The sequence below is a fragment of the Marmota monax genome, unplaced genomic scaffold, assembly GCF_021218885.2.
Source record: "Marmota monax isolate L192 unplaced genomic scaffold, Marmota_monax_Labrador192_F-V1.1 WCK01_AAM20220418_F8-fsc00265, whole genome shotgun sequence".
NCBI classification, from domain to species: Eukaryota; Metazoa; Chordata; class Mammalia; order Rodentia; family Sciuridae; genus Marmota; species Marmota monax.
Window position 1 is genome coordinate 1,544,548 of NW_026694808.1, and position 18,202 is coordinate 1,562,749.

At 42.1% G+C, this 18,202-nt stretch overlaps 1 protein-coding gene across 7 annotated transcripts in view; it reads right to left on the minus strand.

Annotated features, from left to right (window-relative positions):
- The window catches only part of Ntrk2 (neurotrophic receptor tyrosine kinase 2), a 362,470-nt gene extending 346,035 nt beyond the window's left edge, over positions 1–16,435 (minus strand). For 5 of the 7 annotated variants that reach the window (XM_058573107.1, XM_058573105.1, XM_058573108.1 and 2 more), the window contains exons 1-2: positions 15,082–15,220; positions 14,013–14,595 (exon numbers count right to left, since the gene is read on the minus strand). In XM_058573107.1, the coding sequence (XP_058429090.1) occupies positions 14,013–14,224 (212 nt within the window). In that variant the 5' untranslated portion in view covers positions 14,225–14,595; positions 15,082–15,220. Of the gene's footprint in view, positions 1–14,012; positions 14,596–15,004; positions 15,221–15,542; positions 15,666–16,187 lie in introns of those variants that run through there. The other 2 variants (XM_058573106.1, XM_046425927.2) reach the window with 2 other exon arrangements.
- Between the last annotated feature and the right edge of the window lie 1,767 nt (positions 16,436–18,202).

Consider the following 18,202-nt stretch of genomic DNA (forward strand, 5'->3'; position numbering starts at 1 on the left):
ATGGTGGTTATTTATATAAAATCAACATTTTAACCTGATAACTTGAGAACAAGTCATGTCTAAAGATTTACATATTGATGACCCAGAAACCAACTCATAAATATTTTTATTTGGAATTCTATATGATAGACTTATATAAGTGTGGGGAGAGCACTCCTGTGTGTATATCCTGTGTATGTGCATAATGTGGAAAACTACGACATTTTGTTAGGTTTTTAGGAAGGAGCAATAAACAAGGCTCATATGGTCCCGAACTTCATACAGTTTATATACTAATGATCTGTACAGACGGGTGCATATGCATGTACTTAGTATACAAAGTGACCTGCATAGCAAATAGGAAACATGGGACTACTATAAGAGCACATGGTGGAGGGGACATAGCCCAGATGCCGAAGAGAGAAGAAACAGCATGGGAGCTGAGGCCTAAGTGACAAGCAGGAGTCAGCCAGAGGTAGAAGGCAAGGGGAAAGTTCCAGGCTGAGGGGACAGCCAATGCAAATCCTCTGAGGTAAGTTAGAGTACAGCTCAGGGCCGAAAGCCAGGGTGACTGTATCAGCCCTGAAGAATGGAAAAGACAGAAATATGAGGTAGGGGGAAAGGCTCTGAATTGGAAGACACAGGGCTTATAAGACTAGTTAGGTTGCAGCCTTGCCCTATACAAATGTAATGCTATCTTAATTTAAATGACCAATATAATATGGAGAGAGCTAGGCAAGTAGTTTCCGAAAATCATATGGAAAAATCACCACGCAATAGTTCTGAAAAAATTTTAACACTGATGATAAAATTCATACTCCAAGTAGAAAAAAATAATAATCATAATAAGCTTTAGGAGAGAAAAGTATAGTACTAGGATATTAAAAAATTGATTAATATAATAAGACAGACCCCAAACAGGCTCGAATACTGATGTAACCAAATTAATAAAGGAAAGGTACAATTAAGTAATTAATAGTATTGAAATGACAGGTGCAGTGGCCCCACACCTGTAGTCCCAGCTACTCTAGAGGCTGAGACAGGAGAACTACAAATTCAAGGCCAACAAGGGCAACATAGCAAGACCCTGCCTCAAAATAAAATTTGGGGAGCTGGGGGGTTTTATCAGTGGTAGAGCACTTGCATTGCATGTGTGAAGCTCTAAGTTCTATCCCAGCACAACAACTAATAATAATAATAATAAGAAGAAGAAGAAGAAGAAGAAGAAGAAACATATAAAAATTTTAAAGGACTGGGGGGTACTTCAGTGGTAGAATGCTTGCCTAATCTACAAGAGGCCTCTCGTTAGATCCTCAGCAACAAAATAAAAAAGAAAGGAAGAAAGAAAGAAAAATAAAAGAAAGAGATGAAGGAAAATAAATAGTTTTGAGACACTTCATTGGCTAATCATTTACCTTGGGGAAAGATAATAAAACAATTGTTATATCGCCTCTCAGGTTTTAAAAATTCAAATGGAATAAAGTTTTAAGTGCAAAAACATGAAATGGTAAAAGCAATAGCAGAATTTTTAGGAAACTTGTTTGATAGGCTTAGAGAAGGAATGCTCTTCTTAGTCACATCTGCAACATAGAAACAATAAGGGAAATAGTTAAGTTTTACTTGAAAAACTGAGTCAGCTTTATAAGAAGAGAAGGAGAAGAGTCAGAGAGGAAGGAGGTGGGGGGCATAGTATAACCCATAATTGACATTAGTAGACATGAAAAATTCTAGGCAAAGGACAAATGTTCCTACTGTTAAAAGAGACTTTGAGTCAATTTTTTAAAAGGCCACTATAGACCTATGGAAAAAAGAAAATGGCTAAGTGGTATAACAACCTGATTTACTAAAAAAGAAATACAAGTGACTTACAAACATATAAAACAAGTTTTCAATCTGCATCATAATTATAAAACTGCAAAATAAAAAAACCCTGAGATTACTATTTCTCAGGAATCTGATTGACAAATGTCAAAGAGTTTTGGTAATGAATAGTATTTACCTAGTTATAGAAAGCAAGTGCTCCCAGTTTTAGTGACAGAATAAAATTATTTGATCTCTTTGCAAGACAACTTGGCAGTATCTATCAACATCACAAACATCTCAAAAACATCCTTGCAATTCAAATTCTACGAACCTTCCCTAAAGTAAAATCATGCAGGTATACAAGAACTTGCCCACGAGGATGTTCAGTAATAAGCTGGTTAAACAAAGCAGTCTATTCATTCTATGTACGTGCAAATAAGGCTGGTATACCTATGTTCATGTAGAAACAGTGTGTAGATACATTAAGTGAAAATCTATCAAGATGTAGAACAGTGGGTATAGCATGCTCTTATTTGTGTGTACACACACCAAAAATAGCTATCTATGTGCTATGTATGAAAGTAGACTATGGAAGGAGGCACACAAATTAAAAACAGCAGTTGCTAGTAGTCAGGAGGGGCTGAGGGTTGAAATATGTGGTAAAAGGGAAACTTTTCATAAGACATTCTGTATTGTTTGCATTTCTTATCATGTTCAGATATTGCTTTTTTTTTAAAAAAAAAGTAATTACTAGTAAAATTCCATAATAAAATGAATGCATTTCAGAGAAAAGATGTGCAAAATCACTCTAAAGAATGTAAAAGGCTCCCGGGCTTGAGAAGTCTTGGCTAAAGGCACTAACCTTTCCAAAGAAAGAATGTGTCAATCAGAATTGGTGCTGGGCAGTGAATAAAGGAGAGAAAAAGGAGTGTCCATCCAGGGGACATAGGTCTGGGCCAAAGTACTTCAAGTTCTACATTCCCTTTGTGAAGGCTCTCCCATTATGGAGATGGATGCCTCGGGCAAGCTTAGCTTAATGCCACTGAACATTTTAAATGCAGAATTAAATGCCCTTGCTCTAATTCCAAGATCACCAAGCAAGCTTCCAGTTATAATTTGTTCTCCTTTATAGATCTGCTAGTAGAAAGAACTGTTATGCTGATCTGTTTCTTTGGGTCCATGTAATAGTTATATGCTTATTTGTATAGGAATATGATGACAATCTGGTTTTATTTTTAAAAAAACTAAAAACAAACAACAATAAAAAATAAACTTTGCATTTTAAGAGACAGGAAAGGAGTCCCAGGGCAATTACAAACAGTGATGTGATGGGATCAGCATTTTTAAAAGACCACTCTGACTATGAGACTTAGAGGCTGGGATACAAACTAAGCTGTTGCAGCATTTTAGGCAAAAGATAATAGTGGCATAAATTAAATTATTTTAATGTATGTACTTATTTGATGTTTGTCCACGATTCCAGACTGTAAGCTTGGTAAGAAAGGGCAGGGTTAGTCTTTCTCACCATATCCCAAGTACTGAGCACAATGTTTGACACAGAGAAGACCACAATCAATATTTAAAGAAAGAGGGAGATAGGAGGGAGTGGGGAAAGAAATGAGCAGTAGAGATAAAAAGAAGTGAAGAAAATTAAGGAATGTTAAGGAAACTGAATTGACAAGACTTGATAATAAATACTGGGGTTAAAGAGAGGAAAGAGTCAAAGTTTCTGGTCTGTATTCCTAACTGGATCATGATGCCATCCATTACAATGGAATATTGAAAATGGGTTTGGGGCAATGATGATGAATTTAATTTGTAAATGTCAAATGTGAGACACTATCACATATCTAAGAGGGGTGTTGAATAGGGAGTTGGGGTGGGAACACCAAGACCAAAGGAAAGGAACATTTCAACAGGAAGTGAGAAATGAAGCCAAGTTCTGCTAAGAAGTCAAATAAAGATTAGGACAGCAGAATATACCTCATGAAGGTCTTTGGGGACTATGGTAGAGTGAATTTGGTGAAGCAGTAGAGTGAGACTGGATTAGCAGGTGAGGAAATAGACTTGCTGAATACTGATCAGTCTTCCACAATTTAGCTTTGAAAGGAGAATGGAAAAGGCAGTGACTAAAGGGAAATGCGGGGGGGGGGAAAGAGGGAACAGTGCTAAAGGCAAATGTTTTCAAGATGGGAGAGACCTGGTCCTACTTAAATGCCAATCTTTAGATGTTGAATGATAGAAAAAAAACCTGAAAATACAGGGGAGGTAAAATAAAATAAATAAAGTTCAAGAGGATGAGATCTACAATGGAGGTAGGGTGTTTAACAGAAGTTAAAAGATCCTCCAACTCTCTACTGAAATCAAAAGGAAGGCTGGATGCAGATATGAGTGGGTGTAGCCACAAGAACATCAAAAATCATCTGACAGAAAGAAAACAATAAAACTCAGTTGGGTTACTGCTACCATAGATGGTAAGAACTGGGGATTGTACACATCCAGTCTACATATCAATGTCTCCCACTGTTCAGATGTGTATGCATTCATCTCTTCCACTAGATACAAGCTACTCAGGAACTTTTGGCCTTGGTGAACTATTCTATTTGTCTGTAGCATCCCAGTGTCCTCTCTAACAGTTGCAGAACTGAACTAATGTTTGCATGGTTTGATTTAGATGGCTGCCAGCTCATGCAACAATCAGGAAACAAGTGGCAAATTTTTCCAGCCAAGAAGAAAAGAAAACTTGATCAACAGAACAAGATTTTGATCTCACTGACTTCTTCTGCTGACGTAGGCCAAAAGGTAGGCCACTTGAAAACCTACCAGAGCTTCATCAATGGAAGATGGCTAGGCATGGACTAAAAATGTTGCTAAAAGACACACAGTGGTGGGTGTTCTGATAAGATATGAACATCTGAATTAGCTGACACAATTGCTTAAAATGCAGGTACATGGTACATGTTAAGAGAACTATATCCAAGAAAAAAACTAGAATTTGTTTCTATTAGTGGGAAACCATGGAAGTGCTGCTGCCTAGGATGGATGATGGCTGAGGTGAATACTTGGATTTGGAGAAAACCCACAGGCCAGAATTCTGCTTCTTAGCCACAAAGAACACTGGAGCAGGTTCTGTTGAGGTAGGCGTGAACAGAAAAGGAGGTGCAAAGCTGCACCTCTACCACCCAGACTCAAAGAATGATGTAACAGAAAAGGAAACACTAGTGTCTCCCCACCCAGGGCTTCTTTCAGTTATATCAGGTCCCTGTCTATTGTCACCACTCTGTTAACCTTATTTAAGCCAGATTCAGTGAAACAAAGGTGGTCTACTTATAGGCCACTCATATGAAAAGAGTCCACAAGATTTAGAAACACCAGTGACTGACCGATTTGGACCAACAGGGTCTTTTAGGGTTTAGCACCCATCTAGTTCCTAATTGCCAGGATCAAGATGAGGACACACAGGCTGGTGAGGTCAAGTGGTCACCCAGGATCCCAGGGCTTGATACTGCTGGAATATGGATATGAATCTTGGCTTAGTCCATTTTCTGTTGCTATAACAAAATATATGAGGCTAGGTAATTTATATGAAAATTTATGTGGCTCATAGTTTTGCAGGGTCAACAGCAGGGAGTGGCCATTTGTTTGGCTTCTGATGAGGGCCTCATGGCATCAATGTAGAGGGGAGGCAGTTGCATACAGAGAGGCAAGTGTGTGAGATGGAGACAGAAGGAAAGCTAATAGGCTTTATAAAAACCCACTACTTTGGTATATAACCCAGTCCCACAAGACCTAACTCATTCCAAGATCTAACCAAGTCTCTCCAGAAAGACTTGAATCCATTAATGAGGGTGGAACCCCCATGAGATAATCCCCTCCCACTAGGTCCCACCTATTAAAGGTCCTACCACTTCTCAACAGCAAGACACTGGGTATGAACTTTCCAGTGCATGAACCTTCAAGGATAAACCACATCCAAAGTACATCAAATTCAAAATCCCATCTTCCTGTCCAAGGCTCTGTTCAGTTATAACAGGTTCCTATACTTTGTCACCTTCCTGTGTTAAACTCATCCAGCCTAAGTTCAACTAAATCAAAATACCTTAGATTTGGTAATTAAGAAACAACAGAAATGTATTGCTCATGGTTATAGAGGCTGAGAAATCCAATATCAAGGCACCAGCGGGTTCAGTGTATGGTGAGGACCCGTTTTTCAAGTGTGTCTTCATGTAGCAGAAAGAACAAATGAGCTCTCTCGGACCTCTTTTATAAGGTAACTAATACCATCTTTGAGGGTGTCTCCCTTATGACCTAATCACCTCTAAAGATCCCACCTCCCAACAGCCCTGCACTGAGAATGAAGCTTTGACACGTGAATCTGGGGAAGGGGGAACACAGACATTCAGACCAAAGCACCGGGGATGGAAGAGAAATATATAAGGAATGAAACCTTTTACATCATTCTTTGAGTCTGGGTGGTAGCAGTGCAGCTTTGCAGGCAAACAGGGAGAAAACGAAAAGAAGTACTCTGGTTTGGGGATGGGTCTGGTTTTGAGACAGCGACTTGGTTTTCTTTTCTTTTTACTTTTTTAAACATATCTTGCTGGGGCGTTCAGAGGCCATTGGGCCAAGCTCTCTCACCCAACAACCCCACCCCTGTACACACCTGACACAGAGGAGTAAGGCAAGACCAGGGATGGGGAGCAACCCACCCTACAGTGAACAAGAGTCAGTGTGCCAGACATAGGACCCTCTTCTCCCTTACACAAAGGACCCTGGGACACTTAAGTAGAAAAAGCTCCTGCTACAAAGCTTTGGAAGATAAGTTTAAAAGATCCCATCTTTTTAAATTGCACTACTATTTTAGAAAGTCTTAAAACCCCAAATTCTGATATCTTTTGGTTTAAAATACATTTTTGCATTTATGTTGAAACCAATCAAAGAATCAGAAGATAGGCAAGTGGGTCTCTGAACCGCCAGGTTGGCTAACAAGGTTGATGCACTAACACTGACATACTTCACTCAGAGGAGACATCTCATCAGGTCCCTGCCAAGAAAGCTCCAGAACGACTGAAACAAAATCAAGAGTAGTTCAAGGAGGTAGGGCTTCAATTATTAGGAAATGTTTACAATTCAAGCTAATTAAATTAAAAGAATCACATGGAGTGGAGTTTTATCATAGATTTATATATTCATAGACACATGGTACAAACACAAATAGCATTCTGGATGTGTGTGTGTGTGTGTGTGTGTGTGTGTTTAAAGGATTCTTGGGATGTCAAGATTACAAGAAAAGATGAAGTGCGAAGAAGTAATTGGTATTTATTTACAATAAAAGGACCCTAAATCGTGTGTGATTGATAGTTTTATTCTGTAAGATGCAAATTTACTCAAGGTACCCAAATTATGTATCTCTTCATAAAAGTGTAACAGATTGCAAAGGAGCTGAGTAGAAGTCAAGGGGGTTGGGGAATGATGGAAGGAAAAAGAATGAGGTGAAGTCCGAGCCCACCTCCTTCCCACTGCCATGATTTTTATCTGTGGACATTTATTTAAATCTCCAGATCTCTCTTAGAATTGCCTGGGCTCTTGAAGTTAAATTGGAGCAACTAGAGACAGATCTGTAAGTAAGACACTAGATAGAGTACTATCCCTAATTATGTTCTGCTTGACCAGAAAGCCTCAGGCAAACCAATTAACCTGACAGTCCCTCGGAGGCTGTCAAGTCTGTCCCACCTACTTCAGAGTGAGGTATTAAACCTAAATAAGTAGATCCCTCTAAAGTACCTTTTGGGTCCCAGGGGAGAAGCCCTGGCTGAAACCAGAGGTATGTCTCAGAAGTGTGTTCTTACTGGAAAAGTTATGGATGACACACAAAATAGCTGAATGAATTCTGTGTTAACAATCCTGAAGTCTGCTCATGGGCTCAGGTGCTGAGATCAATTACTAATCTCAGGGCATGTGGGAAGTCGGGGGGGGGGGGGGCGGGGGGGGGGAGTCAGGAAGAAGTAAGTACTCTGTCCTGTCCACAGGTTTTTCATAGAAGCTAGCAGATATTGTGAATTCCTCTATTCACATAACCACCCCTGGCTGTGGCAAAGACTCCAGAGGAATATCAACCAACATTCCACTCTGTGTTCTCTACCCTCCCTTCAATGCCAATCAGTCAAGATGGCACAGCAGGCACAAGGTTAGTATCCCTCACTGTTGCCAACTCATGAGGGCTTTTTCTTGAAGCCCAATTTTGTGCAAGAGTTGCCTAAAGAGGAACATTAAATTTTTTTAAAAAAATCATTTATAGTAAACTAAGCTTCCTGTGCAAATGTAAGGTCATTGCCTCTGCATCAGTGGTTCATGCACTTTTTATAATTACTGTGTCTCACACAAAGATAGGTTTGCACACACTTAGCCATCCTGTGCTTGTCTTCCCTTGCTGAAACTTGTCAAATGGTGCACTGAAGTTAAGACACTCACTCTGAGGACAAGGAATAGAGGGGATGTACCTAAATTAGAGGCCATATCAATATTTGGATTCTAGGAAAAAGCTTCTAATCCCTTCGAGACATGTAATAAGCTATGGCCTCAGGCAACTCTCTCACTGTCCTAGGTTTTTACAAAGAGGAGGTTGGAGCAGATCATTTCTAAGGTCCTCTTCTTTCTGAGGTCCTGATTTCGAGTGACCCTTCTGAACAGTGACCCTGTGACCCTAGGCTTGTTAGCCCCTTACTAGCATGCCACCAGCTTTGTTAGCAACTGCCACTTAAAATGACACAGTTTAGGGAAGCTCAGAGCAGGCTGAAAACATGCCCATGCAACACTATAACACCAAAGGTGTTCAAATTCACATACTTCCTGACTCTGAACACCATGAGACTCCTCCTTCCTTCTCAGCTAATGTACATACTTCAGTATCTTCCTAGCTGAAGCCTCATGGAACTTCAGAGCCAGGAGAAAGGTATCTGAACATCAAATCCAAAGCTCTCAGATTACATCTGACCAAAGGCAGTAAAAGGCTATTCAAGAACAGGTAGCAAGTTGGAGGTATCTTTGGGACATTCTCCCAGGTCACATGGCTCCAGGTTTTCACATTTTTATTTATAAAATATAAAGGAAGAAAAAAGAAAGAATTTAGTGTATGTGCATTACTTTTCTTTGGAGGGTTTTTATAAATAAAGGAACATTCACTCATTCTCTCTCAGATCAATATTTATGACATTCCAGTCCTTTGGACACTCCAGAGAGCAAAGTAAGTGGTGAGAAGCACCCTGATTATGTGGGATCTTTGCCTTTTTTAATGGAGATCGATCAGCAATCAAATGTAGAGCTAAAATTATCAGGTCACTGAAAGGCTCAGATCTCTGCCATTTAGGCCTGGAGAGTAGGATCTGTGTTTTAAAATAGCTTGACCAAGTAGATTATGAAGATGATAAATCAACTATTAATAAGCCAAGATTCAGGGTTTTTTATCCCCTCCTCTCTGTCATACATATACATTAAGCAAGTAAAAATTTGGCATGCCTAAATATCTCTCCTCCAAATCCTCCTATTGATCTGTAGACATCAAGATGGACTAAATATTGACATTGTTCCTAGGGGCAGAATAGCCAATGCCACCGTCTACCTAATACTTTTTGAACCTACAAAAACTCTAGGGAAGTAGTAGTGTCAAGTTAGCCTGAAGATAATGCCAGTGTATACTATTCAATAATAGTTTGATAATGTAACTTTCCCTAGCAGGCAAGATGGGTAATGACGAGTAATAAGTTAAAACAAGGGATACTCTCTTGGTACCCAAGGCAAGAAAGGAAGAAAAGAAGGAAGGAAAGAAGGGAAGGAGGGAGGGAGAGATGGGGGAAGGAAGGAAGAAAGAAAATTCAATTCCCCTTTTCTAGCTAAACAAAAACTCTAGGTTTTATACTCCTACAACCTAGATATGGTCAAAGAAATCATAGAAAATGTTCCTAGGGAGAAAGAAACCTCAACTCCCAGCTGTTCAGCCAACTCTTCAACTCAGAAAACATCTTTACAAGAAAATATTGAAATAGTCACACAAAGACATTTATGGGGGTAGAAACAGTGAACGATCTTAAACAGACCTGAACTCAGCACGAGGGAGCTGTGACCGCATTGCTTCAACCTTCCATTACTTGCTTGTAATAACATATAACCCAAGCTCTTCTCTTAAAGCTAGCGCTCTGAATTCCCATAAGGAAATATCACTTTTCAGAGAAGAAAAAAAAAATCAAACACATTTTCCTCTACAGTCAATGATGGGTGATGGAAGGGGGAGGTGGGAGAAATAGGGTCAGAAGGGTTACTGGGCTTTTCCATTGTTTTGTCCAGTGTGACAAAAATCTCCATACTGCAGAGATTAAACTATGAAACTAAAAAGGCCCCAAATGGTTGTGCTGTGCTGAGCTGAAGTCTATAAAATACTTCCACTATGAAGACAGCATGTTTTCAACTCCAGCTTGAAAGTTGTATTAAATAATGAATGATGTAAATTAGACTGCCTTATTTATTAACAAGTCTAGTGTAGCTTATGTAACCACATTTAAAATGTAAATGCATGGTTCTTAAGAGCACAAAAAACACAATCCAAAGTTCTAGAATCCCCAATGGAAGAGCTCAGAAGTAAACATCAGAGTAATAAAAACTAATGCTTTTCACTGAATCCTTGTGAATGTCAGGATTTTTTTAAGTACAATTAATTGCAATGGCAAAGCTTATTAAAGAGAAAGGGCCAAAATCAATGTATTAATAGCATAACATTACAGATGTTTCACCAAGCCAACAATAAATTGCCCATAGATGCTCTGATAATAGAAGCTGCAACTTCTATTTATGTTGTACTCAGAGAAAAAATATATAAGCCTCATTTCCAAATATTATCCCCAAATTCCAGAAGACCATCCAAGAAATTCACAAAAAGATCCCCTTCGACCTTCCTAAAACATGTGAAATATAAAATGCATGTTTTACCCAACAGTGTGGATATATTTAACACTACTGAACTGTACACTAAAATAAATGGCTAAGACTGTAAATTTTATAGTATGATTTTTACCACAGTAAAAAAAAAAAATCCTTAACTCATTTTAACTAAGCCTTTTACAATTTGGTTGAGACAGAACAAGTCCTTTGCAATCCTCTTTGACACTTGATACAACTGGGACTTAAATGGCCAATTATATAATTCCAAACACAAGCTTCACACTCTTGAATTCCACTCACATGTGGCACTGGTATTGTCTTTAATGTAGCACTGTTGTGGTACAACCATTTCCAAATAGCAGGAGCTACCACTTAGCAATGTGATGTTGAGCAGGCATGATATGAATCTATAGATAGATATAGCTCCTTCCATATCACTTCAGTGTGTAAAGAATTTAGGAGAGCTACTGTGAGGGAAAGATTTTTAACAAAACAAGTTCAAACAATAACTCTGACAACAAAATGTCAGCTTAGTTTGAAATATGCATGCAAAAACAAAAATGTCCTACCTTTTAATTAATTTATGCACATATTTTAAAAATGTTCTGCCATTGACTCCTTTTGAACCCTAAGGGCACAGTGGTTCAATATGTAAATACTAAAAATACATTATTTTAACTATTTTAATGTATTTTTTTAAAAATCATTATTTTAAAATGATCTGTTAAACTGCAACAGCAGGTTCTAATGACAGAGTGCTTACTTACATTATTACATATTATTATTTTCAAAAAATAAAAACATGTAACTTCAATTACACACTAGTGAGCCATAACTTTAAGACAGGTCATTTTAGGAATATCAGTGCATCCAATGACAAAGTTTTAAAAATGTATAATTTGGTTCCAACTGTAGCTGGTATCCACTGGCCAAGAATTTCAAAGCTGTTCAAGCAAATATTAATATGTAAGAAAAAGAGAACAGATGGTGTCATATAAGACTGAGCATGAAACCAGCTCATCTGCTAATGTCATTTTGAGATCAAAAAGGCAGAATTCAAAATAATTTCCAAACAAGTATTGTGATACATTTTACAAATAAATACACCAGGGACCAAATGACTGGACTCCACCACAGCTGAGGGACAGAGTAGACAAACAAACCTTCTCCTGGATCTCCTTCTCCCTGCCTAATATTACTAACCCAACTCCCCATCCTGAACACAGCCCAGTATGCCTCTCAACTCCCCCAATCCCAATAGGTGTTCAAATCAGAAGGGGAAAAACAAAATTAGAATAGATACGGGAATGCTATGATAAAATGAATGACTGTGACAAATGCTTTAATAAATATTATAAAAATCCACTTTAAAAAGCCGAAACGTGGGAACCTGCTATCCTATATTAAAGAAGCAACAATTGTGAGAACAAATATAAGAAAGCTCTGCCCAAATCTGTTGACTTCATATATACATTCAGGCAATTAAGACCTCCACAGTTGAAATCATAATGTTTTTAATTTAAATATTGTTTTATTTTCTTCTTTTCAAATGATGGAATTAAAAATATTAAAGTGAAAGAAATTAAAGTGAAAAATCCATCAGCCAGTCAGCCATACCTCACTTCTTTCTTCCAGTGTACATCTACCACCTAATACAGACTTCAAAAACAATCACAAAGAAGAAAACTAATATCTAACTGTACAAATGTACTTTCCATGGTCTCCTAACAGTCTGAGAGGCTCTGAATTCCATATGGCCTCCTCCATCTGACTATTGACACCCCATCTCATGAAAAAGACAAAAGGCCACAGGCTCTTTGGACCAGCCTGGTGAGTCTCCACCAGTCCAGCCCAAGGCCAGTAAGGTTGGGGCCCACCCCCTTTTCCTCTCCCCACCACCAGCTTCTGCTCTCCTTGCCAAAAAGATTGAGATTCTGGCATCCTGGATTCAGCCCCACGGTTGGTTGTTCCCGGCATATCTGAGCTATGCCAGGCCTGCACATTCCCCTCTGCTCTGTTGTCATTTCCTTCTGCCCAAGCCTTACAACATGAGCATCACCAGCAGAACAGGCAACAGAGACTAGAAAGGTCTCTTACTTACATTAAAAAAAAACAGGTTATCTCGTTCGACTACGTTGGCAGAAACATGGATGTGCCTTTGGGTGTGTGGGGGAGGGAATGCATGCGCACTCGCCAACCGGAAGGCCACAGCCCAAGCCCTACTTTCAGGGATGCCTATCTCAGTGTCAAACACTGTAAAGAAAACCGGGAGAAACTTTGCCTTACAATCCTCTACATGGATCAGGAGAGGTGACCTAGGAATGCTTAGAGAAAGGACTGGTGAGTTCTTGCTTGCTAATGTATTCGTCACAAGGCATCCAAAGGGGAGAACAGAAATACATAGCTCTGCTTCTTCATCAAGCCAGGACAAGCTATAACATTTCCAGAGCCACAGGGGTCCAAGGCTAAAGACAGCATTCATCAGAGTACTACACATTGCTTTATGATCCATCCCAGTTCTGGAAAATTATTCAATGGGCAATTAAGATTTATAATCCAAATGGTCTCAAAATCATATCTCTGGGAAGTCAAGTCCAAATTAAATCAGACCAGGCTTTTAGGCTTCCAACGATCACATTTTCTCTTTTGAGCGAGTGCATTTCAACACTCAGAACTTCTCCTCTTACAGATCATTTTCAAGGCCATCTCTGGATGCAATCTCCTAAGCAAAATCTGATATATGAAATGAAAAGGGAAATTGGTTAACTCCAAACCTCAGAGAAAGATGTTAAGGGAGAGACTTTCACTTCCTTCAACAGATTTCTTACAGTTAATTATTTTAACATCCTATCTAGTAAATATTACTGGAACTTCTCTAACCCAACATACATACAGCATTTTACAAAACAGAAGTGCCCAATCTAAGTTATTGTATATGGAGTGTGTAAAGCATGCCCAATAAAGCTTTGAAATATAAAATGCATATGGAATTTACACAAAGAAAATATCATATACATTTATATTAGTGATATATAATATAAAGTTGTGTGTGAGTATATATATGTGTGTGTGTGTGTGTATACACACACACACATATAAAACTTATTTTCAAGTGTCACAGTTCTCCCTGCCCTGGCAGCCTCAAGCCAGTGAAACAGATAACTGACAGATGACCCATCCCTGTTCTCTGACTTCTCCCCACACGTGGGACAATATTCCCATCCAGGACCTACCGGTCTGGCGGGCCTGAGACCTATGGTCGAGGAGAAGAAGAAGAAGGAACAGCACTAGGAACTCACATTTCGGTGATATTCTCAGGTTCTGCACTGTTAGGCTCCAACCTTGGAAATGCCACGATGCCGGGAGAAGGGTCGTTGCACCAAATCCGAGAGGCAGTGCATTTGCAGGACGTGGGACAGGCGAGAGCGGCCCTCCAGAAGCCCACAACCAGCCAGCAGAAGCCCCAGAACCGCGCCATGGCGGGTCCATGCCACCTCGTCCAGGACGACATCCCCAGCCGCCAGTGCCAGCCCAAGTGCGTGTCCCTGCGCTGCACCCGCCGGCTTCCCCCTCCCGTGAGGGGACGCCTCCCCTGTGCTCTCTGCCCTCTCGCCTCCTCGATGCTTGTCCAGGGCGCACAGAGTCGATCGTATCCAAGGCTAAGTGTGTCCGGGGCTGAACGTATTCCGGGGGGTGGCACAGTTCACAATGGCCAGGGCATCGCGGGCCGCTTCATAGGGGGCGCTACAGCCGCTCGGAGCTCCACGGTGGCCGCAGCTGCATGGCCCGGCTAGCCGGGAAACGGCCGGCGCCGCTCCCGGGACTCTCTGGGGCGCAGACTCCTTGCAAGACGCGCACGGAGATCTGGTACGCACCTCGGGGCTGAGGAGAAATAAATACGTGTAAGACTAAGCGCAGGACCCCATTACCACCAACTGGGACACACTCCCTCCGCGCTTGCCTCTCCCCCAACCCGACCCCAGCCAGGAGATTGTGGATGGATAAGCGCCCAGCTCCGGCCCAAGAATCAACTTGCCCCACGATGGCACTGAAGCCTCCTATGCCATCAATGTGCCCATCCTCTCTCCACGCCTGAAGCTGAGGAAGAGAAGGTAGGGAAGGGTCCTCGATATAGGATTCCATTGCACAGGCCGGGCGAAGGACCATTTAAAGAGGGACACGGAGAATGCCGGCGGCGATGACTCCGCGACGGGGGCCCCGAATGATGCTGCAGAATCCACCACCACCACTGGGTGCAGGGGGCGCGGGCAGGTGGCACTGCACGTCCCACCTGGGGAGCAGCTGCGGCAGCCACTGGGAGAACAGTGAGGGCCCGAGACGACGGAGGGCACTGTCTGCGCTGCTCACCAGGCCTCCGGCGCCTCACACCCGCCGGCAGCGCCTGGGTCCAGGCTCCTCCTGCCGCCAGGCACTGAGCGCAGAAAGCGCGAGAGAAGGAGCAGCAAGGCTCCTGATCCAACCCAATTCCGGGAGCCGCCGCCGCCGCCGCCTCTGCTACTGCTGGCGAAGTGACGTGAGGGCTGACGCAGAGCAGGGGCAGAAACTCCAGAAAATTAGTCTGAAATCCAAAAACACACACGCTCATACACATACAAACGCATAACACCCTCCAGACAAAAGCAACAGGGAGGGGAAGGAATCTGGGGGCGAGCAGGGAAGAGAGGCTTCGGTGCAGTGCCACTGGCCAGAAGCAGACAGCAGTAGCATGTGGGAGTTCACACACACGCGCGCACACACGCACACATCTTGGCCATGTAGACACGCGCGTGCGTGCGTGTGTGTGTGTGTGTGCTTTTGGCTCCAGGTACCTCTGAGATGGACCGTTTCTCCCGCTCAAAGCCTCCTGATCCCTAATTCATGCCGCGGTCTCTTCTACAATTGCAGTAGAGGCCGTCTCCCTCTTTGAAATGGAAACCGGGCTTGGTTCAGCTCTGAAAAAATGCGCTGATTCTTATTATAGGAATCCTCCCTTACCTCTCCCTCGCCGCTGCGTTTTCCTTTCCCACCCTGCCTGAAAAGAACAACCAGCTGTCCCTCAAATAAATAAAGATTGTAAACACCAAAACGTGTTCTGCATTGATAAGCAAGGAGCACTGCCCCCCGTTCCGGGCCACCTATTTGGGGATAGATGGTTTGGGAGGGTCTTCCTTTTGGTGCTTTTGCAAAGGGAGCGGAGTCTCCAAACACAACTCCAGCTTTTATAAGTGATTCTTTTTCCTGCCGTTTTCTGCCATCACACGCCAGGGAAACAGACATGTGAGGGGAAGGGAGCGCGCCTGACGCGTATTGGGTTCTCTAAATGCGCGGCAGCAACCCTGGCCTATATGATGTGTGGCGCCGCATCATTTTCTCTCATTCTTGAACCTGGCAGAATGCAGCCATACCAAGATCGTAGCTTCACTCCCCGCTATGCCCACCTCCAGGGACCCCGAGCCCTTGCTCCCATGCCGTACCTTGCGCGTGTTCGCGTGTGCGCGGGTGTGCGCGAACGCGTGCCCTGCGCCCGTGCTGCCCAGAGTACCATAAGCATTCAGCTACAGAGAAGCCCAACATGGACAGAGCCTCCGGTTCTCACTAGGGACAAATGAGGCGGTCCAGAAGGGTCGGGTGACAAACCGTAACTGCTCTGCGGGCGCAGTTAAATGATGGCTGCGGGGCATTCGCAAGCCTTGTCTGAGAATCCTTCTTCCCATTTGCGGCTCCAGAGTCTGTTTTTCCGCAGTCATTTAAAAGGGAACTGGGAAAATGAACCGCAGTGCCTGACACTTCCGAGGGCTCTGGTGCCCCCGCGTGGGGAGAGAGCGCTCGGCACGCTCGGGAGCACCAACCCATTGCCACGGTCGCGGCGGGCACTGCACTGGGGGCGCGCTCTGGCGCCAGATGCGCAACCAGCGGCGCCCTAGGCGTGCGCGCCCCTGCCTGGCCGGTGCGCGACTCGCCAGACCTCTCAAAGAGTTCCTGTCTGGGAAAAAAAGGCGGGCGATCCTCCCCACACGAAAGGGCTACCGGCTGGGGTCTAGTCCAAAACAGGAGAATGGTCACCGATCTGTCCGCAGAAGCTGAGGATGGAAAGGATGGAGAAATCAAACGTTAGAATGAATGCTCAGATCTCCGTGACGCCTTAAATATTACAAGAGAACGAAAAACATCTAGCGGGGCTGTTATACAGACTCCGGCCACTGAGAGTAACCATGGGAATCCACGAACAGTACTCAAAAAATTTCGCTGCAGGCTGCAAAGACAAGGCCTGCAGGTCTACTTTCCCTCAGTGACTGGGCTATGATACACTGAGTGGTCAGACTGTGAAGTTCATTCCTCAGCTCAGCCTCCATCCCCTGCATGAGGATGTGCCAAGGAAGAGGAGTCAAAGGCGAAATGTCTTGATCCAGGTCACACAGTAAAACTTAGCCTGTCTTGTCAGTGTCTTTTAAGTGAAGAAGCCCTGTGGAATATTCGTAGTAGAAGTCTATGCACAATTACCCACATCTCTCATATCACCCCATATTTATTTTCCAAAATGGCACATTTGTACCACAGTGGCTGCAGAGTGTGATGCAGCATCCAAAGGACTAACAGTTTTAGACTGATTGTAGATGAGAAGATTCTAATTATTTTGGAATATTTGCAGAATTTGTATTAGAATAGATATATAATATTGCCTTTAGATAATACATCCCATTGAGTATCTCCTACTTAAAATTTGAACAGCTGCCCCACTTCTAATCACCCTTTCTGTGCTTTACATTTTGTCCACAGTTCTTTGACCTTTTTAAAAAATTTTGTTACATATGACAGCAGAATGCATTACAACTCATATTAGACATATAGAGCACAGTATTTCATGTCTCTGGTTGTACACAAAGTAGAGTCACATCCTTCATGTCTTCATACACGTACTTAGGGTAATGATGACCCTCTCATTCCACCGTCTTTCTTACCCCCTTACCCCCTCCCTTCCCCTCACTCCCCTTTGCCCTATCTAGAGTTCATTTAATCCTCCCATGCCCACTCCCAACCACATTATGAAATAGCATCCTTAAATCTGAGAAAACATTTGGCATTTACAGCATACTACAGGGACACAGCCACATCAATGTTTATAGCAGCATAATTCACAATAGCTAGACTGTAGAATCAACCTAGATACTCTTCAGTAGATGAGTGGATAAAAATATGTGGTATATATATGCAATGGAATATTAGTCAATATTAAAAGAGAATAAAATCATGCAGGTAAATGGATGGAGATGGAGAATATAATGCTAACTGAAGTTAGCCAATCCCAAAAAATCAAATGCTGAATGTTTTTTTCTGATTTAATAGTACTTTGACCTTTTAACAGATCATTTACCATTACTCACTGAATATGCATATATAGACAGAGAGAGATGTTTTATTTCTCTCAGTAAAATGAAAAATAAAGGCAGGGATTTTTATCAAATTTTTCAATGATATAACTCAAGGACAT